We start from the raw sequence: 23655 nt of genomic DNA, 5'->3' as shown, positions 1-23655 counted from the left end.
GTTTATATTATGAATGAACTCATAAATATCACATTTGTAATGTAGCATCTTTGGCTGAGTGGAGTCCAAATATTCAGACTGTATTTTGGAAGAGTTATGTCAGAATTGCTGAGGTGAGACACAAGTGTCAGCAAAATGTTCTAACTAATTCTATGATTAAGACTGAGGACACAGAATTAATAGGGAGTGATCTTCCTTCTGGAACTCATCATACATGGTGCCATATCTAATGCCAAATCAGCTTTAGAAGATAAAGTTTTCTAAAATAATTCAGAGATTTTGGTTCCTTGTCCTGGATTTTATAATCAAATGATAGTTAGTCTAACATAGGAGACATGCATATCAGGCTTGTAAGACACTGAATTGGATGTGTGACGCTGATCAATATGTACTGGTCTACAATATAAATATTAAGCATATTCTGAAAAACAGATTTTTTTCGATTGTGTGATCAACGTTCAACAAAGACACACACAAACAAGATCAGATGAAAATAAAAATTCCACAGTTCCTTATCAGGATATTTAAATCTCTTCACTGAGTTTATTAGGGAAATAAAGGCAGCGCTCTAGTGACAGTTTCCAACTACATGTCACAGCAGTTGTCTTTAAGCCATTTTTTTTTTTGCCAGCAAAAACAAAGACATTAAGACTACCTGGTTGTTAAATAGGAGTGATCATCAGCTTATGAATTATTTTGCATGCTGCCCCAGTATAAGGTCTATCTTACCATTTCTCCAAAGGTCCTGACATGGCCTGCCGAATAGAGTATTGTATGACATAGTACCCAGATAAACTTATTCTCTCTGACAAGATCCATATTTGCAATCAATAGAAGCCTCATTCAAAAGAGGTTTATATCAGAGCTAAGTAAATCAAGTTCTATATTAGCACGTGCATCTATTGAGGAAATTCCAAAGTCATGCTGAGAGTCACCTTGATGGTTTTCTTTACTCCTGAGAAATCAGGCTGATATTAGTTTGTTATTTCCTCCACCTTGAAGGTCTCTGTGTGGTAACACTCAAGAGGTGAGCAGCAATCTTAGTTTTTTATACATCTATGAGGAGAAAGCATTCCATGAATGAGTAAAGTGAGAATCGGATGACGAGAGTAGTTATCTCGGGCTTCCTCTGCTCAATGTGGGGAGCAGTAGTAATACAGTTCTGTATTTGAGACCCGAGGACTGATGAGAGCATCAATGCCACGTCTTTACTCCTGCTGGAATATCTGAAGAAAATTCTCTTTCCTCACAGTACCCCTCCATTTTCGCTTACTAATAATTTGAAAGCTACTCAAAATAATAAACTCTGTTAATGCGGTGAAACATAGGCTTCCTGGTGTGATAATGAGGTTTTAACTTTCACACTCTCTGTCAGGCTTGGTACAAGGTACAGCATCTGACTTATAAACCTCTACCCAGACAAAGACACACAGCCAAAGAACCCATAACTAGCTCGTGCCTCTAAACTAATCAGTAGATGAATTAATTACTCTCATTCTATATTGCATTCTCTGTTGCAATAGTTTTCCCGAGTCAACTCCATTTGAACCAAATATCTGTTTTGTGTCTAGAATTGCTTGAGCCACGATTTCGTCTAGACTTAGCAGGAGGTTGTTATCTTGGATCTCTCGAAGCTTGTTTGTTATTAGACATGATACTGGAAATTATGTGCTAAATGCAACGTGATTTTCGGAAGGAAGTTCACTTCTAGTTAAATTTGTGCCCTCTCTTGACTTAATCCTGAAAGAAGAATGGTTTACTATTGATATTTGAGACTTAGTCTCAGAGATCGTGACAACACTGTTCCAAAAACAGCCTGAAGATTGGGACCACTTTCAATCAAAGATGCCATATTCTGAATGTGATCATTTATTTATATGACCTTTCATAATATCATACTTCTTATAATCTATCTGTCCACTAGCAATAATGAGTAGTATAAAAGCTCCAAGATGAAGAAGTAGATTGGTATAATTAAAGTAATTTTATAGCCAAAACTTATCTTATTAGTACCAAATATTCTATTATCTAATATAATTGCATATGAATGTGTGATTATTATTTCCATATTGGGAATGTCATATCAAAGTCGCCTGGATACAGCAGATCCCTGGTCTAATGCCTAAGGTCATGTCTTCAGAAAAGATCAGAATTAAAAAGCATCTAGTGTACTTTCTGTATGACAGTTTTCAAATTATTTAGAGAAAGCTATCTTTTCTTATATCAACACGTTTTTAATTTCTTTAAAATTAAAGTGAATTTTTACTGAAAAGATTGTCAAAATAATTTTCACACAGTCTGATAAATATGATTGATAAATTTACAATTTTAAAATATACTTGATATTAATTAAATTTAAAATTTAGCATGGTTCCAAACAGCATTATTATCCTTAACATCACTAAGACTTTTTTTTTATTTCCCTATGAGAGTCTTCAACCTAACAGACACGTTCACTCCAATCTTTAGTTGTCAAGACAATGTCTGCTGATCTCAGAGCTAAATCTGACTGCCTCCTAGCTATTCTTTCTGTGTCCAAGGTGTCCTTTTTCTATATGGTAATGACAGCCATCTGTTAACACTTAAGACATACTATGAAACATCTGTGTTCTAGAATCCTGATATCTCCGTTAACCTGCTGACCTAAATCCACAGCCCTCACATGGGACATACAGAGTCTTGTACAGTCTCTCCAGGACATGGCTTGCCTGACACATATCTCCAGTTACCTAATCGTATAATTGTCCAACACACTATTGCCACAAGAAATTAGTTCCTTGCATGCCTTCTATCCAGATTGATGTTGCTGAAGCAGTTGAGGACTGAATCCCTCATCTCTTCCATGCCTTCACTCTCCTTTTTCTAACCTTGTGTACAGTTGCACAGCCTCCTGTGTTCCTGAACAAAACCTGCATTCATATCTTCATTCCCTTGGATATCACTGTAACACTACCTTTGCAACTTACTTTAAATTGTCCTAGTAGATTATTGCTAATTATCTTCCTTGCTCTCAATAAGATTGTAAAAGCAGGATTTTCTCTTAATGATTTCCTTTAAGGTTATCTCTAGTCCCTGCCAATCAGCGAATATTAACCCAGTGAATGATTTCCCAGGTATAGACATTAGCCTCCTAATGAACTGACTCCTTCAGTTCTTTTCTGCATCAATCCTACCCATCACAAATGCTACTCTTTGGAAAGTCATTGCATTATTGCTTGCGTTATTGTCTCAAAAATGTTTCTCACTTACACATTGCATCCTATATCCTACTGCAAGGATAGTCTTTCTATTCAACTTTGTTCCACGCTCTTGTTTCATAAGTAAAGGCTATATACTACAACACGCCAATCAGCATTCTATTGTGTGATTCCTCGGTGCCACATTCAATCCAACTGTGAATGTTTCATCCCCCACCTCTGTGCCTTTGTGCACATGGAGTTTCTCCCACCTGCAACAATTCTCATTACAGTCCATGCTTATTATGCCCTACCCTTCCATCAAGCTGCGACTCAGTTATTACACTCTCTGTGAATTATTCTTCCAGCCAAAAATAATTTTCTCCTCTCAACAGATTCGGCCACAATATAATTAGATATGCTTGTCATCATTTTCTTATTAGTTTACAAGCTCATTACCTAGAGTGTCAAGGAAATCATCCACTTAGGCAGTCATTATATTCACTTTATTGAATTTTACATTCTTTATTTGCATTCTACTTGACTTTAACAAAATATATTTTATATCTTTATTAACTGTATTGATAAAATTAAACATGATGCTTATATAAGTAGGAGTCTACTGCATACATTAGAGAAATCCAGAAAAGTAGTTATCGATCCATTTCTCGACAATTCTGGACTTTATCAGTAGCATCATTTTTAATGACTGCTATGGGGACACTGATACCCAAAAAATTATACAGCTAATTCTTTGGAAGGAAAATTATAACATTTAAACACGTCAATAATTACAAATCGTTCCTTTATATTACAAAAATATAATATTCAGCTTTAGTAATCTACCCTAGTATTTAAAAAATTCTAGTTTTATTTTAATATATTATGTAACAAGTTTAGTTTTTAAATAATGTTTTCAAAGGTTTCCTCTCTCTAATATGAGGTCCATGATATGAGCTACAAATTCTTTCAGTCAGGTAATGAACAGTGTTTTAAAATATGTGCTGTTTTTGTATCTTATAGATTTTAGATATTGCTTAAATAAATATTATTTTTATATTGTTTTAATGATGCACATTGTTTAAGAAATCCACATTAACTATATTATTATATCATGTTAAATAAAATATAGGGTCTAAAATTAAAAATGAATTTGAGATATTTTTAAAAGATTAGAATATCTGTGTCGATAGGGTATACAGGAAACAGGAGGCTGAAAGGTCCAATTAAATTCAGAGAACATGGTGCATGAGTCAGCTGAAACACAGCTGGCCCTGGACATCCAAGACAATGAGTCAGCTAAAGGTGGTGGAGCCCTGACATCTGGAGAACGAGCAGTAATCAGTGATATAAAGATATCATTCTTCCTGAAAAAAGCCATTGTTTCCCAGTGTTCTATAAATATGCGCTTGAGGTCAGAAGTCAGCGCCTTTTGCCTACTAGTATAGTTCCCTTCCTGCCTGTGGGCTGGACCTGTCTTCTGCTCTGCATGTGTGCCTGCATCCACCCATGTGTGACCAGTGTGTGCCTGTGTGTCTTCCAGCATTTGCTTGTGTACCGCCCCGTGTGACACTAAAAATTGTATGGCTTACCTGCTCTGACAACTTATAATATCGTCAAATCCTGACTCCCTGCAGCCCTCTTCTTTGCCTAGTATTGTTGTTCAGGCATCATAGACTATGTACGGATTTCCCAGACAAGACAGACAAGGAAAAACTATGGGGGCATTTTCAAATTAAATCTCTCATGTAGACAAATTTTATTTGAGTTTACCAGCATTAGTAATTTTTGACAGTACTAATGTTGTCATCTAAAATGCAGGTAGTTTATTTACATTAATCGTCAGGACATAAATAAAGTATCCTGATTATTTTAGAAAAAAAAAATAAGTTCTTGTATGGTGTTTTATCAGGACCAGTGAACTTGTTTCATTTTTGTTACTGTGACAAATGTTCTTACAGCCTTGGGGAAAATGACTTACTTGCCTTGCAATTCAAAGTTGTAGTCAGACATGTCCTGCGAAGGCAAGGAAAGAACTGAAGCTTTGCTTCCTAATTCAAGACCAGGTAACAGATTCCTGGATTTCTGCTTACCTGATCCCCTAGTATTCTATTAGCCCTTCCTACTCTGGGGGTCCTGAAACAAAGGTTGGTGCCTTCACAGTGACTTTGATCTTTCTTTCCACACCAATTAACAATCAACATAATTCCCAAAGTCGTACCCACAGGCCAAGTTGATGTAGGTAATTCCTCGTTTAGACTCTATGTCCTGGTGATTCCAGGTCGCATAGAGATAACAGTTACAAATAAACAGCATAACTAGCATACTATTTTATAGTGTAAATTGAATCTTACTTTCAATTCTAAGTTCTATTCCAATCTGCTTGGAAGACAGAAATAGTATTAGCTTTTGCAAATTGATCGTGTGCAGAGATAAATCTGAGAACTCCTATTGATTTGTGTAGTTTATTGCTTACTGATCTAGGCTTTTCTATACAGATAATTATTTTAGTCCATCTTTAGAATATTGAAACTGACCAAAATGATGAATAAAATTGTGATACTAGATAATTGGCACACCCTCAATTCATCTAGATTTCTACCATGAGGTACAGTTTTAAGATACATCCTTATTGGTTTAAGAATAACCAATGGTCTTTCAAGTCTGCCAACATTTGATATCATAAAATAAATGTGTCAAAATTGTGAAAGAATTTTCCTGCATCTGTGTGGATAATCAAATTTCTCACTTAAGCTAATAAACTGATGAGTCATATAATAAGATCTCCTGTATAAATAGTATGGAATTCCTAGGACAAAACTAACTCTGATCATAGTAAGCACTTTTATACTCAATGTACCTTGTTTGCTGCTGTAAATCCACATGTTTTCATAAAAATATAAAATGTAGTTTCCCTCTATTCATATTACTTTTATTTATATTTAATATTAATCTCTCTTGGTTTTATAAGCAATCCATGGAGAAATTTTATAAATTTGGGATTCTCTAGTTTGTCATGAAGGTATTATCATTGTTTAGAAATAACATTATCTATCCCTACTTATTTTGTTCCCAGAATTCTAGATGTCTATTTTATATCTAATTTATGTTTTTAAGTTTTAGTGTTTCTGCCTTTCATCTCTATTTTTTGATTGCCTTGCCTCCTCTTGGTTTGTGAAAATGAAATCAACCGGAAGAGACTATTTCTAGGGTGAGTTAAGCAGCATATGAGAACTACACAGCTGTTGAAAAACCACACCCATTACAAAATGTTTAAACAAAGCAAGAGTGTTCAATGGAACAATGAGTGTGTATGGTATGTGCCCAGTTTTACTTTATTCTATAAGATTTCTAAGGCTTATCTATTCCCTTAAAGTCATTTTAGCATTTTATTGTTTTGTGTTATTTATGATAAATTTCTTTTGAACATTTGAAAGAATTTACCAATAGGAAAAATATCAAATAAACCAAAAAAAAAATAGAATGAAATGTCAGCCACTTGGCACAATGTGGACATGCAGTCATTAATTATGAACCTAGAGGAAGAAAATAAATCTCGGAGAAATTTTTTAAGTCCAAGGTCATCTAAACCAGGAAAGAATTAGAGCAGGCACTCTTGTGTTAATGCAACGATACTCAAAATAGTCAGGAAATGGAAGCAATCTAAGTATCTATTAGTGAATGAATAAGTAAGAAAATATGACACCTAGCCATATACATGCACTCCTTCTAGTGTTAAATAAAGAAACCTCACCAACAGCAAGTTTGCATCTTAAGATCATTATGTGGGAAAAACTAAGTGACATAGAGAAAGAGGATTGTTTTCATTTCTCAAATAGAAAAGAATAACAACATGCAAAACTCATAACTAGAATGGTGGTTACCAAGGGGAGTAGGGGAGGCAGGATCAGAAGCAAAGATAAAAACTGTGGAGATATACCTACATGACAGAGACTGTCAAGAGTCTGTAGTATCATACTACATACCTGAAATTTGTGTGAGATATATTTCACAAGCGTTTTCACAACAACAAAAAAGTATCACTTGAAGTGCTTTGTTACCTAGACATATTGTGTTAATCACGCTGTAACATATACATACATGAATACAAATATACAATAATTACTCACACAATATAAATATATGCAATGTTTGTTAGTCAATCATACCTCAATAAAACTGGATATTCTATATGAAATAGATAAATTTAAAAAAAATATAAAGCAACTAACATATTTGCATTACTAATAAAAAGATCATGTCAAATTAAGTGTAGGCTATTTTTTTCATGCTTTTTATTATAATTTATCATTTTGTGACACTTAAACCTTTCTCAACAATATTGTAAATAGATTTGTGGATACTTATGTGTTGGAAAAATAATCTTGATTAAACTTCACAATATATAAATTAGAAGTGCATGCCGTTTCCTTTAATGTGCTACAGTTAAGAAAAGTAATATATATTTTTAAATTGTACATGTTTGAAGTTTCTCTTCAATGTATGCTTTACAAATTTCAGTAAATAATTTTTGTAGTTTGTCCTTCATTCTATTGCTATTGCTGTCTTATCACTAAGAAGTAGTCTAACAAGCATGTAAATTTCAAAACCAGTAACTCTGCATTTTCTCTAGCATGTAGTTTATCTTCCTTTTGTTCCTCATTCTTCCTCCCTTCTTAGTTATTTTTCTTAACTCTTTTATTTATTGATGTATGTGAAATTTGGGCATGTTGGCATTGGAGAGCAATCTTAACACTCAGTAGTAAAAGCAGAGGAAAAGGGGTTTAAAGCCAACCAAAGATATGTGATATCTTGTTTAAAACAAACCCTAAGCAACAACAACAAAACAACTTGTAATAGAAATCTACTTAGATTTTAGTAAAATTCCACTAGTGAGGAGGACTTGATCAAAAAAACCTAAAAACATCTACAGGATGATAGTTTTCATCATCAGCATTGCTTCATCTTAAAGGAGAAATCTAAGAATCAGTTTTCTTATATACAAACTGTTCTGAGACTGTTTACAAATGTAGAAAGTTAAATACAGCCATGTGTGTAAAAGCAACATGTCCCATATTTGGTATGTAGAAATTAATCAAAAGTTAATTTCATTTGCATTTTTCTGATGACTAAGGCTGTTGAATATTTCCTTAAGTGTCTTTTAGCCATTTTAGATTCCTCTATTGAGAGTTCTCTGTTTAGGTCTCTACTCCATTTTTTAATTGGATTATGTATTCTTTTGATGACCAATTTATTGAGTATATTTTGGAGATCAGACCTCTGTCTGATGTGGGGAGGGAACACTTTTGCATTTCTGGTGGGAATGCAAACTGGTACAACCCCTTTGGATGTCAGAAAATTAGGAAACAACCTTCCTCAAGGCCCAGTAATACCACTTATGGGTATATATCCAAAGGATGCTCAATTGTGCCATAAAGACATGTGCTCAACTATGTTCATAGCAGCTTTGCTTGTCATAGCCAGAACCTGGAAACAACGTAAATGCCCCTCAACCAAAGAATGGATAAGGAAAATATGGTACATTTACACAATGGAGTACTACACAGCAGACAAAAATAACGATAGCTTGAATTTTGCAAGAAAATGGATGGAACTAGAAAACATTATTTTGAGTGAGGTAATCCAAACACAGAAAGATAATTATCACATGTACTCACTCATAGGTGGTTTTTAAATATAAAGCAAAGAAAACCAGCCTACAAATCACAATCCCAGAGAATTTACACAACAATGCGGACACTAAGAGAGATTTACATAGATCTAATCTGCATGGGAAGTAAAAAGTAGAAAAAAACAAGAAAATTGGGAGCATGGAGACCTTGGGGGAGGATTGAAGAGGGATGGAAAAGGCAGGGAAGGAAGCAGAGAAAATGTAAAGCTCAATAAAAATCAATAAAAATGTAAATTTCATATTTTTGCTCAGAGGTTTGATTAAAGAGAAAAGAACTAAGTTCATTGTTGAACAGTTTAAAATGTGATTTCAGAAAAATTCTCAAGAACACAAAGGGGAGCATGAAGAATGCTCCACTAGACAGATCAGGAATTTTTGGTTGAGTCTTATAGTATAAATAGATCTGTGTGAGATGAAGTAAAGCAATGGAAGCATCCTTAGAGTAGAGACATTTCATGCACATGCATGCAGCATGAAACATAATGTATGAAGCTACATAGCTGGGAGTTGTGGCACACTGGAGAAGTGGTAAGACATGAGAGGAGGAAAAAGAGTGAAAAAATTCACAAGTCCCACAATAAGAAACCTAGGATTTCATCTCATTGCCAGTTCTGAGCCCATCTATCATAAAGGCTTTTGGGTATTTCCTGGTGTATTGATGTCTTCATGTGCAAAGACAAAATAATGTCTCAAAAATTTCTGTGTATCATAGAATATCAAAGACTGTTTTTATAATTAGTATATTGTTGTAATAGGAGCGGCGGGGCTGTGTTCCACCACCCGGCTAGCTTTACCCGAAATAATTACATGGAAACTGTATTCTTTTGAACACTGCCTGGCCCATTAGTTCCAGCCTCTTATTGGTTAGCTCTTACATATTGATCTAACCCATTTCTAATATTCTGTGTAGCCCTACGAGCTGGCTTACCGGGGAGGATCTTAACCTGCGTCTGTCTGGAGTGGGAGAATCATGGCGACTCCTGACTCGGCTTCTTTCTCCCAGCATTCTGTTCTGTTTACTCCACCCACCTAAGGGTTGGCCTATCAAATGGGCCTAGGCAGTTTCTTTATTTAACCAATGAAATTAACTCCTCCATCAGTATATAGATCCTTATTTTGAAAAAATATTAGAGAAAACTAATAATTGAGTTATCTAAGGAGAATGCTCTTGTCTGGAAAGTATGTTGCTAACCCAGAATAGGAGTATAGAATTGAAATGATCCCATAGTACATGGTACTTTAAACAGAGCATCATTGTTATAGTTGTACAGTTTGATATATGACCTGTTAGTGTTCTCTCAGTGATAATTAAAGACTGTTAGTGTAGTAAATGTCTCTGTTCTTGGAAAGCTCTTTTGGAGTTCTAAATACATAGAGTTACCTGCTTATCAAGTATTTATCTATACTCTTGCTATAAAGATAAAAATAAAAGTCCCTAAAGAAGTGGAGAACAGACAGCTCTAGTTGGAGTCCACACAGCTAAATGGTTGTCCCTGGCAATACAGAGCCTGTCTGGAATTACAGATAATGTAAGACATCATCCCTCTTATCAAATATTAGGTTTGAGTTCTGTCTTTGGTACTTGATTTTGAGAAGTCAAGTTCATTGTCTCAATTCTACATACGTCTGAAGTTCAAAAGGAAAGACCTTCAATGGGGAAAAATTGATAGAAGACTGAACAGAATGAGGATGAAACACACTATCATAGCAGGGTAGATGTGAACAACTGGTTAGGACAAGGGAAGTTGCTTCCCTCCTCACTCTGCTATTACATTTACCTTTTTGCTACCTACAGTCTGCTCTAAGGACTCACCTGCTGAGATCAGGCTGGTGAGTTGCTGTACAGACAGGCAAGTCATCACGCTAGGTTTCCAGCTGCCTGCTTCAGAGCATGCGAATGGCAAATGGGCTCTCAAGACTTCAGTTTGTTCTGATCATACACAGGCAGCTGACTGATCTGATTGCTCCAATTCAGATATGGCTACGTTTTCATTTTCTTCTCACAGCCCACCCTGAGAATAAAAAGCCCTGAACCCCTCCTGCTGATCAATTGCCCCTTCTTAAAAGCAGGGGAGTTTGCTAGGGACCAGAACAAAGAACATTCTTCAAGGGGGAGCCACTAGCACTGGGGTTTCAGTTCTACAGAGCTTTGAAGACAGAGGTGTGGAACAACCATGAATGCCAGGAGCATTCCTCTTCATGCTAAGTCTCAGGCAATGGAGAATTTTAAGAACAAAACTGAACTTGTCTGGTTTATATTCTATGATTTACTTGTTTTGATCTAAAGGTGTATGAGTGTTTTGCATGGCATGTGAGTGCTGTGTACATGTGTTGTGTGTATTTGTGCATGGAGGCTGGAAGAGCATCCTGGGTGTCCTAAAATTTCAGTTACACACAGTTGTGAACCTCTATGCAAGTTCTGGGCACCAAACTGAGAAACTCTGCAAGAGCAATTGATACTTTGAACCACCGAGCCATACCTCTAGCTCCAAGTTGGCATATATTGGCAAGTAGTTTTACAGGATTCAATCCATAATCAATTAGTACTATTAGTTTGGACCCGTAGGGGAACAGCCCATTATATTATGTGAGTGTAGTAGAGAAAAACTACTCATTCCACAAATAGGCAATTAATTACAGTAAGAAGGTCCGGACCCTCAGACCTCTCAATGTTGAACTACCAGTGATATAAAGATCTTATATCAGGCTATAACTTTATTTTAGGCTTCTCACTTTCTCAATAGTGCCATGTGAACCTTTGAGGAACATTAAAGATCAAAGCTAAAGTATGTACCAAGTCTGAAAAGCAGCTTTGATATCATAAGCCTTTGATATCATAACTAGAATGTTCTGCAGGCTCCTGTGTTTCTATCCTGTGTGGTATTTATAGGTGTTAGAAACTTTGGACAGTGGGAGTAATGGCACCAATAACTTCAATGGCAAAGTGTCCTTGAAAGGGGTTTGTGGCCAGAACCCCTTCCTATGCACAACCACTTCCTGATAAACATGGTTTCCTTTACTGTTTTTCACATACAAACTCTAATATTTATATCAGGCTATTTTGGTACTGATACAAGCCTTTTTATACACTGGATTCACTTTTCATCTTAGGCATCATCGTGGTGTGACAAGGTTCACCAGGAAGCATGCCCCACATCAGGAGAAGAGTCAGTTTTTCTATAAATATTACCTATTATACTTAAGAGTCTTGGTCCTACTTTGAAATGCTGGGCATCAAAAAGACAAATCAAGGTAATCTGAATCAGTTTTGGTATTTCTCTCACGGAGTCAAAGATCAGATTAAGTCCAATATAAAGCATGGTATTTATCTTTGAAAGGGAAATACAAGTGATCAATGCCAGAGTTCATAGGTGCAGTGGGAATGCAAGCTTGAGACCCACCGGAGGGCACAGGCATTGTGGGAATGCTAGCTTGACATCCATAGAAGCTTACATGCATTTGTCTGGGTTTCTTGGTGCAAAGAAAAGAAATAGGAAAGCTTGCGTCAATTTATCTTAACTCTATGTAAGGAAGAAAACATAGGACTTAGAAGTAATTAGAGACAGAGAAAAAAACAAACTTAGAAAACTATCATAATAAAAATTGTTGTATGTTTCCTGCACAGAGTACCTACAGTGTTTGAGTCAAGTATTAGCATTAAATTCTACACACCAGAATTCACAATATATTTATCAAAGCTATATAAAATTAAAATCACAGGTAAGACAGAATGAATGGTTAATTCAATTTTCCTACTCCACAGTAAACAGTTGCATCATTTCTTTGGCGTTACCTATTATAAAATAAATTATCACTGAAGGATTTGATGATAGAGGAAGGTCATTGGTTAAAAAATAAAGAAACTGCTTGGCCCTCATAGGTTAGAACATAGGTGGGTGGAGTAAACAGAACAGAATGCTGGAAGGAAGAGGAAGTGAGCTCAGACTCGATAGCTCTCTTCTCTGGGGCAGATGCAATGAAGCTCTGACCCAGGATGGACATAGGCTAGAATCTTCCCGGTAAGCACACCTTGGGGTGCTATACACATTATTAGAAATGGGCTAGTCCAGGTGTGAGAGTTAGCCAAGAAGAGGCTAGATATAATGGGCCAAGCAGTGTTTAAAAGAATACAGTTTGTGTGTTGTTATTTCGGGGCATAAGCTAGCCAGGCAACCAGGAGCTGGGGCGGCAGGAACACAGCCCACAGCTCCTACAACAGATTTGACATAGCCAAAGAATTAACTTGCTTTATTTCAGGCATCATCTCCAGGGATAATATGAATTCGGATCATTATAGCTATGCTAAAATGAATTTAGATTGATCAGAGAAAGAAAGTTTATATAATAATGCAGAAAACACTCCAAGGAGTTCAAGTTCCCATAGCATGAAGAACTTATAATAAGCTGTTGTATCCTTAAGATCAGAGGCCATGATAAATTGAAAATAGCTTGCATATCTTAATCTAATATAATATCTTGTGTTTGTTTTTCATTTGAAGAACTTATTTTGATAAATGTCTCAGACATAAAAAGTTTTATACTATGTGTTCTATGCTTAAGATATTAATTCAATGTTTACATTAAAGTTCATGTTGTATAAAATTTTTTATTTATATAATGAAGATATTAATTTCTCTTCTTGACAGAATTTGAAAGTTATTTATAGTTTGGAAAACCTAAATTCATCATTTTAAGTGAATATTCAGAGTTAACTGTTGTCCAGTTTATAGACTACTAGTAACACTGGTATTACCATTATTCAAATCAGCAAGTGTCCAAGTGTAGTCCATCACATGTCCACACAACACACCAACAGATTACATTTTGTTGTTTTTGTCTCTTTTTAACTTGGACTGATGTTCTCTTTCCATTGTCTTCACAGTCTTCTTGAACTTAGTAGTATAAAGATTATGTGGTTTGTAATTTGCTTGTGTCCAATTATATTCAAGGATTTAAACCCTAATAGCTATTTCAAAGTGTCCCCTCATAGCAATAAAACAGTCAAGATAAAAACCATAAACTTTTGGCAAATAGCCACCACTCTTTTTTTATTATATTTTATTTTATCACCTATTCCATTTAAGTTTAACACATTATGTATTAAAGCAGTATAATTTATTCAGCATATTTGAAAGCAAAAATATAAAGTCATGAAATTTAAACTTGATAAGCATTTGAGGTGAAATACAAATGCATATGCCTCTAATATTCTGCTATTACTCATTTATTAAAATATTTATATGATTCTCATAGTCCATTTTATTTATTCTCTCTTTTCCTGTGGATAGCATCACTAGCCCTTCCTGTTCATTCTTCATCGTAAATAGCCTTATTTCATTAACTTAAATATTAGGTCCTAGACCATCTTCTTTTCCATTGAGCATCTTCCCATACAAATGTATTGAATCTCAATTTAAAGTACAATGTGTTTTGTTCATTAATACTTATTCACAGCTCAACTTGGCTATGCCTGTTACTCATTTAAATGTTTCACTATAGTTCTCATTTTCCATGCCCATAACCAAACCTCTGAACTCAGTTCTACCTATGTCTACTATCTTATCCTTGCCTTTTCACATTTTTCTCTCTCATCTATCTGTTCATTGAACCAACAAGACCTGCTTTCTATCCCTTGATCCACCACATTTAATAGTCTTCAAATACTCTTTTAAACTCTCTCTGTATTGCCACTGCTCACTCTGTCCAATAAGATCACTGACCCAGACATTGACAAAAGTATCTGATTTTCTGCTTCCTTTCTTGCCTTGTATGATTGATTTGCTATCATTTTGTCAAATTTCATTACTCCTCATTCCTTCAATTTATAAACCTTTAGTGGTTTCTTATTGCATGTAGAGCAAAGTCTAAGCTCCTCTGCAAGGCATAAAATCGATGCTGTGCAATCTTTCCCCTTGTTATCTTTCCAACTATCTTACTATTCACTATACTTCCTGGACACCAGTAATTTTTCTTGCTAAACATCAGATCTATTCTAAAGACCTTTGCAAATGAGAAAGTCCTTTCTATTCAGGCACACCTGCATATTCTTCAGGTTGCAGACAACCTAGCATTCACTCAGTGAAGTCTCTTCTGGTCACCTTAAATTCAGGCTTTTGTTCATTTTTTAGTATGTTTTTATTCCTCATAGACATTTCAAAGAAGGATAATAATTTTTAAATAAGGTTTTTAAGTGTGTAGATATGTATAAATTCTGCATTGAACTATAAATCTCTTTATGGGGAGAGGCATACTTGCCATGTCAATAATTTTGTTCTTATTAATTAGCACAGATTTATCACGTACTATTTCAACCTGCTTGTCAAGAAAACTATCATGATAACCCAGTTTAGTTACCATCTTTAAAAATTTATTGAATAAAACAAATATTTTTCGATATATTAGATAGTATTAAGAGTAGATTTTATAACCAGGAGCTACCAGCCCCATCTAGGCTTGATTTGGCTGTGGACACACACTTTTGGGTCTGTGGTATCCACAGTGACCCAGGAGCCTTTGGTATAGGACAATCATGTACCATCATACCCAGTGCTGCCAAAAGTCTTCAGTCCTGGGCACGGGAGAGAGGAAGGCAAAAACTACATGCCATCCCCTATGCATTGGATGGTCAGTACTCAACTATGCTCCATCTGGGACCCAATCAAGAGCCCTGACACTGGGCAGCTGGGTACCACTGTGGTGAGAGAACATTGGATGGCAAGATAGAAGAGAGGGAGAGGTAGAGTCGTTTGTGGGATGGGTAGGAACGTTTATCTGGAGAGGTGAGGGTAGTGAGGAACTGACATACATAAATGGTCACCTGGCCATCCAAGTGCAGAGAGATATCTGAACCTGGGCTATGACCAAGGGCCTCTACTTGACCCAGGGAGGGCCCTAGATAAGGATCTCCCTAGTAACAGCATGGCCCTCGGACACCCTCATGGCCACAGGTTGCAGCCCTGATCCTGGTCATCTATGTGGCCTTTGACAACAATGTGTGCTACAGATATCAATGCAGACACTGGCTATGGTAGACCTACAGATCCAAGACAACAGGATCTCCACAACACAGGACAATAACAGGATATGGAAGAGGAGCCCCACTGAGAGCCCATTATGGGTGATGTAGTCAAAACCAGAGTTCTTTAGCCAGACCAATGACTCATGGCAATGAACACTTGCAAGTAAAGATGAACACAGGTAAGGATAAACTGTGTCTCAACTGGGGACACTAATTTCTACGACAACCTTCTTCTTCTTCTTCTTCTTCTTCTTCTTCTTCTTCTTCTTCTTCTTCTTCTTCTTCCTCTTCCTCTTCCTCTTCCTCTTCCTCTTCCTCTTCCTCTTCTTCTTCTTCTTCTTCTTCTTCTTCTTCTTCTTCTTCTTCTTCTTCTTTTCTTCCTTTGTTGAGTTTTTGTTTTTTTGGAGGGGGGTTGTTTTGAAAGGGGAAGATGCCAGGGGACAGGGAAATAAGTGGGATCACAACACATTATGTGAGATCCACGAAGTGTCCATAAAAGTTAAAAAGGAGTAGATTTTAACTGTAAATAACATATAAAATAAATATTTGTGCAATGCTTTTTTTAAAAAAAAAATAGCTTAATTTAAATATTTTGAAGCAAGCATAGGAAATAGCTTAGCAACCTGGGACTCTCTTTGGTTTGCACTATCCACACACCAATAATCTAATAATGTACTTGGCAGCCTTATAGATATGCATATATGAGCATGCATATGTTTAAAATCAGATACACTCTAGGAAGGCACATGCTCAACACTGAAATGATTATAAATTAAATCTGTAAATCACAAGTAGAGAATCACCCAAATCATACCCATAACAACCAGATTTCTTTTTATAAACCTATCAAAGGAAGATCCACAAAATAATCTGGATTCTTGAGTACCTTTTTTCATGTGACCCACTGCCTCCCTTGACGGCATGTTCCTTTTTAATCTTTCCTATCTTAACTCTTCACTTTTAATAATGTTACTTGTTTTTTTGAAATTCTGTGTGACCAAGATAAAAATCACTGATGACATCTTATGCTGGAGAGGTTGTGGGGAAAAGGGAACACTTCTGCATTGCTGATGAAAATGTAAGCTGGTACAACCCCTTTGGATGTGAGTGTGGTGATTTCTCAGAAAAGTAGAAAACAACCTTCCTCAAGACCCAGTAATACCACTTTGGGTTATATATCCAAAGGATGCTCAATCATGCCACAAGGACATGTGCTCAACTATGTTCATAGCAGCTTTGTTTGTCATAGCCAAAAGCTAGAAACAACCTAAATGCCCCTCGACTGAAAAATGGCTAAGGAAAATGTGGTACATTTACACAATGGAGTACTACACAGCAGACAAAAATTAATGACACCTTGAATTTTGCAGAAAAATGGATGGAGCTAGAAAACATTTTGAGTGAGATAACTCAGATACAGAAAGATATTTATCACATGTACTCACTCGTAGGTGGTTTTTAAACAATAAGCAAAGAAAACCAGCCTACAAACCACAATTACAGAGAACTTAGACAACAATGAGGACACTAAGAGAGACTTACATAGATTTAATCTACATGGGAAGTAGAAAGTAGAAAAAACAAGATCTCCTGAGTAAATTGGGAGCATTGGCACTTTGGGGGAGGGTTTAAGGGGGGAGGACAGAGGCAGGGAGGGGAGCAGAGAAAAATGTAGAGCTCAATAAAAATCAATAAAAAATTCAATAAAAAATTAGAAATTCTGTGTGTTTATTACAATCACAAGATCATGAAAATTTATTACTCAGATTTGACTCCTGGTTATAATGCTTCAATATCTGAGTTCAAAAGTTCAAGTTTTTGTGTTATAAATATACACATTTATATGGGGGGGTCATATAGTCCATTTCTTTTATGCTGAACTCTTGATACTGGTACCGATGGATCCTGAAGGAAATATTGTCTTCTCACATATACCCAGTATTGAGCCCTACAGTGAATAATAACAAACTTATAGTCATACAGATTGACTTGACTAAAAAATCAATAGGTCACAAAATAAAACAAAAAGATATGAATGAAAGAAAAGGACTTGTAAGGAACATGGATAATGAATGGAGAAAGAGGATGGGAAGAAGACTAATCAGAATGCTTTAATAATAAATGTGTGAAATTGTCAAAGAAAAATCTGATGAATAAAAATAAGTAAAATAACAGCATTGGAAAAGATATCTAAAATTTCTCAATGATCTATTATAACATTTTAGGAAGAAGTCATTACTACTATATTATGACAAAAACATGCTATAGATGCACATTAAATGAGGACTCATCTCCAGAGCAAACAGACACTCATTCAGGGATCCAGATATATGAATTATGAAACAATGAAAATGTGACTTCAGAGTGGAGTAGCTGAACACAAATAATTAACCAAGAGATACAATTTATAGCACAGGTATTTAACATAAATGAAGAGGTGTGGCTTTTGCAATCCCTTGTCAGTCCCTCAATGATTGTGATTACTCAATAACATCCTGACAAGGGCAGGTATTGTAGAAGAAGACAGCTGTGAGTCACTGACCATCAACAATCAACATCAAACAAGGAGTACATTTACTCAGTAAAGTGGAAAGCTACCTTGAATGCCACTGTATGTGCCTTTTTCTTTAAATATTATGGAAACTCTGTAACAAGATGATTATCTTCAATGAAAACGTGATGACAATGAAAACCAAGTAAAACTTTAAATAAAAATTCAGGGAAAAAGTCCACACGGGTGATTACTGAGAACAGGGATCAAGGCTGTCAGTCTAAAAGCCAATCTTTTCCTCACTTGATCCTGCTTGGTGCTTATATAAGGAGATTCAAGTAGAATGGAGAAGGTGCCAGTTTAAACACAAAATGACCAGTTTACTTGCCAGTGACACCTCTTCAAGGCAGCTAAGGAGGTTGCTCTAAAAGAATGAGAAAGGTTTCATAATATAATTGTTAATCATACCTTATTGTGTTAATATTGAATTAATCTTATTACCCCTGGAGATAACACTCATCATTGTCTACTTGGTGTTTACTAGTTGCTTGTCATTGTGTCAGAAGTTTTGACAATGCTAGATGAAAACAGCAGAGAAATTTCTCTTCTTCAAGAAAAGTAAACAAAATGTAGAACACTTGGATCTGAACTCAGACTAGCTTGATAATGGATTCTGTGTTACTTACTGCTACAGACAAAGAAGAGAAAACAATCCTTCTGATTGTATAACATGAGTTTACAGGAACATGCCAAAGTAGATAGGGGAAAACTGGAAAGACCTCAACCCTACAGAAGACTACAAGCTACCAAGAAATGCTGAAGATGGACAAAAAGTCTTTTCCTGTTAAGAGCCCACCAATTGATTGGTCAATACCAAAAGGTTTGGTAAATATGTGTATATGCATATAGGCATGTAGGAAAATTAAAAGAGATAAAGAGAGGCCATGTGTTTGATTGACAGCTGGGAATAGTGTATGAGAGGGTCGGAGGAGTAAATTACAGGGGAGAGATGATGCAATTATAATCTCAAAACCAAAAAAGAAAAGAAAAACAAATAAATGATTATACCAACAGGATAAAGCTCTTATGAAAGAGAAAACAAAAATACATTGATAAGTCAGAAAATGCTATCATTTGAAGGTTTTTTCAGTATGATAATATAAAGCATAGAAATTTTAATAGTTGACTTGGCCCGAAGGCTGGTCCCTCATAAATGTAATTAATCCACGATAAAATCGACCTCACTCGCTGTATGGTGGCTTGCTTGCCTCTGTCCAGGCACCTTGTATGAACACAGAGGTGGCTTCCCCTTTCTGGAGGGCGCAGTCCTCTTCAAAAATAACCTCCGTCCTATTGCTACTGCTTTGGTTTGTGCCTCACATCCACTAGATTTGTGAAAAACATTTTTGTGTTCATTATACATTTTATGGCCTAACCAATGTCTTGCCTAACACAAAATGGCCAGACAATACTAAACCAGAATATGTATTTTTAAAGGAAATTGTTTGTTGTAGAATATGATTTTAACTGTGTAAAGTTAGGCTATGTCTGTTTTTGCTGTGAAATATTACTTTAACTGTGTAAAGGTGTGTTACTTTAGTTTAGGCTGCATTTGTTTAATTATGTAAAAATGTGCTGATTTGTTTGCCTTTGCCTGCAAAAGGCACTTGATTGGTCTAATAAGAGCTGAATAACCAATAGCTAGGTAGCAGAAGGATAGGCAAGACTGGAGGCAGAGAGAATACATGAGAGGAGAAATCCAGGTTTGGGAAGAGTAATGAAGAGCAGAAGGAGGAGGAGAGAATAAGACTTAATGCTTTGACCAAGAAGCCAGGCAGATGCCAGTCAGTCAGACATAAAACAATGTAAGTAAGTTATACAGAAGTAAAAAGCTAATAAACCCTACGACAATAGGTAGATAAAGAAAAACAAGTTAATTTAAGTTAAATGAGCTAGCCAGAAACATGCCTAAGGTAGGTCAAGCATTCAAAACTAATAATGAGTCTCTGTGTTGTGATTTGGTTGGTGGCCCAAAAGCAAAAGCCTGGTACAAATGATACAAGTAAAAGTCAATTTTTAAAGTCACCATGCTAAGGCCTGCTCATGGATGTGTGTGTGTATTTATTTCTAGATGTTGAAGGTCCATCCAGTGATCAAGTTGTCAGATGCACAGATGCTGAGAGCCTGTGATATCCCATTTCTGGGTTTAAAGGTCTATCATTTAACTGTGTCCTCAGGTCATGGATGGTATAATGGAACTTTGTGTGGTCTCCATAATAACAGAACAAATTCCTTGCATGACATTTCTGCCTCCCTGACATTTATCACTTTCCATAGGCCTGACCTATAGGTGTTACTGTATTAAGACAAACTTATTTCAACATTTGAACTTGGAAGAAATATATCTGAGTCACAATATTCTGACCACAGAAAAAAAAATTAAGCCAGGGGCTAGATAAGCTCATGCCTTTAATCCCAGCACTCAGGAGGGAGGTAGAGGCAGGTGGATCTCTGTGAGTTTGAGGTCACTCTGTTATATGCAGTGAGTTTTAGACAGACTCCAAAGCAGAGAAACACTGTTTTAAAAAGTAATAATAATAATGATGATGATGATAATAATAATAATGATGATGATAACAATAATCATAATAATAATGTGCTGCTATTTTTATATAAAAGTAAAGAAAAATCTAGGTACATTATCAAGTAATTAAAAAGTGTTGTTTTTAACTCTAAATGTGGGTATCTGTCCACAAATGAAGAAATATACATCTGTAAACATAAATTTATAACATGAAGAGAATTATTTTGAAATATGTAATGTGTTACAAAATAAATCTTTCAGTTAAGGCTAAAATTCCAGCCATGCCAAAAGAATATATAGAGAAGGGTTTTATAATAATGGGAATCTATTTCTTTTATAAACGGAAATGTAAGAGCTGTTGTCACAGGATGCCTAGTAATAGGAACAAAATATTAAATAATAAAGAATTAAGGAGAAATGTACTTATAACATTAGAGGGACATATTACTTTCAAAATATGCTTGAAATAGAAGGATAGAGAAAGGGCATAATGTACAGTCCCCGTGTCTATAAAAGTTGGATCCCCAGAGCTTACTTCTCTACAAAATATGAATTATATCAACAGAGCCTCCTGCGGAGGGACATGAACTGCTGAAAGGGTAAGGCACATGCCAATGCATACAGAGTGAAGAGAAAAGGGTACGAAAAAAAAAGCAGCAAGAAGCTAACCAATACTGAGAATTGCTGGAGTGTGTGTGCCCTTTTCTGAAGGAAAACTGGGAGGTATTTCATTGTCCTTCTTTGAGCTCATCTTGCTATGCACCCAAACTGTCCTGTCATCAAGTTCTTCCTGCTTCACCCTTCCAAGTGCTTGGATAAACAGGTGTCCAGGCCTCACCTGATTGTAATTTAACTATCTTATATCTAAAGCAATGATTGAAGAAAAAAGTAAATTAAAATTGAAATGAAAATAAGAAGCAATGGGTTAAAGGGGAGCAGAACATGCAAAGATTCTTATCTTTCTGAGTTACCTGATATATTCTGAAATGAAAAGTGCCTGTGAAAATATCTATATAATTTTTAAACTTCTAAGACAAGTGTAGCAGCTCAGATATTTTCAATTCTGAGGCAGGAATGATCCAAGTTGAAATCCAGTCTGGGATACATAATGGATTTTGGGTTGAGTTGGGCTACAGAGACTGATAAAATGGACAAAACAGGTGTCATTTAAACACTATAGTGATAAATGGAGTTTTCAAGCTATATAGAATACTGAGTATTCCAAGGCTGTAGAAACAGAACAAAGTGCAAGCAAGACCAAACTATGCAAATGATTTACCTGTTACACTTCCATGAGCAGTTCAATTAGAAACCTAAACTCATTAGTGTGTGTGTGTGTGTGTGTGTGCATGTGCCCGCACATGTGCACATGCATGTATGTGTGTTTGTGTGTATATGTGTGTGTAAGAGAGAAAGAGAGAAAATGATATAACCAAGTGCTTAAAAACAACCAATATAGGCTATAGGAAGTCCTGTATATGTGTTTTATTGATTAGTGAATAAAGAAACTAGCCTTTTCTGTGATAGGGCAGAGTAGAGCTAGGCAGGAAAAACTAAACTGAATGCTGGGAGAAAGAAGGCGGAGTCATAAGAATCTATGTAGCTGCCCGAGGGGAAAGATGCAAGTTGCCAAGTGGAACCTTGCTGGTAGGCAAGGAGCATCATGGTATATAAAATAATGGAAATGGGTTAGATGGAAAATGAACAAGCAGCCTTCAACAACAATAGGCAAGCTTTTGAAAGTAATAGATAACCCTGAACCGTTATAAGTAATCAGGGACAAGGAAAATAAAGGAAAAATATAATCTGTTCAAATATAACTGAATTATCAACATTTTGAACAATATTTTGAGAGTTCCAGTGGAGGAAAAGATCTTTAATAGCTAACTTAGAAATTCAAAGAAATTCTAGACACAGAGATCTCATTTTAGAAAATTCTCTGGTACAACTGATAACATTCTATTACATAGTGTATTTTTGGACAATAAATACCTTTATATATTTTCTATAAACATGAAGATATCAAGACTGAGACATACACAGCCCTGGAATTGCTCATTATGTTACAAAGACTGTATTGTAAAGAAGAGAAGCAGAATTTAGTCTATTCATATCTGCTCATCACATCTAATGATCTCAGGAAAAACAAAGCATCAACAAGATTACATGATTTTTTCTAGAGAAAAATATATCTTTTAAATGGAATATGTTTTCATTTTTGACAGCTGAAACAAGTTCATTATGACAGTTCAGAAAATAGTGATGAAATTAAAACTTCTCAGTAAGACATTTTGTTCCTAAAATGTCATTACAGAGAAACTAGAATATTGATTTAGAATATCATCTTATTAAATAATAGAGGGGCAGATTGTGGTAAAAAGCATTTGTGAAAGTGAATGAGCAAACTAAAGTCAAATTTTAAAAGTCAGTTGTTTAAATTATGATTTTGAGTTTTCATAATGATTTATAATGTTTTTATTTTTATTTATTTATTTATTTATTAAAGAATTCTGCCTCCTCCCCACCCCTTCCTCCCATTTCCCTCCCCCAATCAAGTCCCCCTCCCTCGTCAGCCCTAAGAGCAATCAGGGTTCCCTGCCCTGTGGGAAGTCCAAAGACCATCCACCTCCATCCCGGTCTAGTAAGAGGAGTATCCAAACTGCCTAGGCTCCCACAAAGCCAGTACGTGCAGTA

At 35.7% G+C, this 23655-nt stretch overlaps 1 protein-coding gene across 3 annotated transcripts in view; it reads right to left on the bottom strand.

The window, feature by feature from the left end:
* Epha6 (EPH receptor A6) overlaps nucleotides 1-23655 on the bottom strand; it is an 879442-nt gene that overhangs the window by 672825 nt on the left and 182962 nt on the right. Inside the window, exon 4 of one of the 3 annotated variants that reach the window (XM_057763564.1) lies at nucleotides 17736-17834. The exons of the other annotated variants lie outside the window; for them this stretch is intronic. Within the exon in view, the coding sequence (XP_057619547.1) occupies nucleotides 17812-17834 (23 nt within the window). The 3' untranslated portion in view covers nucleotides 17736-17811. Of the gene's footprint in view, nucleotides 1-17735; nucleotides 17835-23655 lie in introns of those variants that run through there. 3 annotated transcript variants of the gene reach the window in all.

This window comes from Chionomys nivalis, chromosome 3 (assembly GCF_950005125.1).
Source record: "Chionomys nivalis chromosome 3, mChiNiv1.1, whole genome shotgun sequence".
NCBI lineage: Eukaryota > Metazoa > Chordata > Mammalia > Rodentia > Cricetidae > Chionomys > Chionomys nivalis.
Note: the sequence above shows the minus strand (reverse complement) of the source record. Positions and strands in the feature narration are given on the sequence as shown.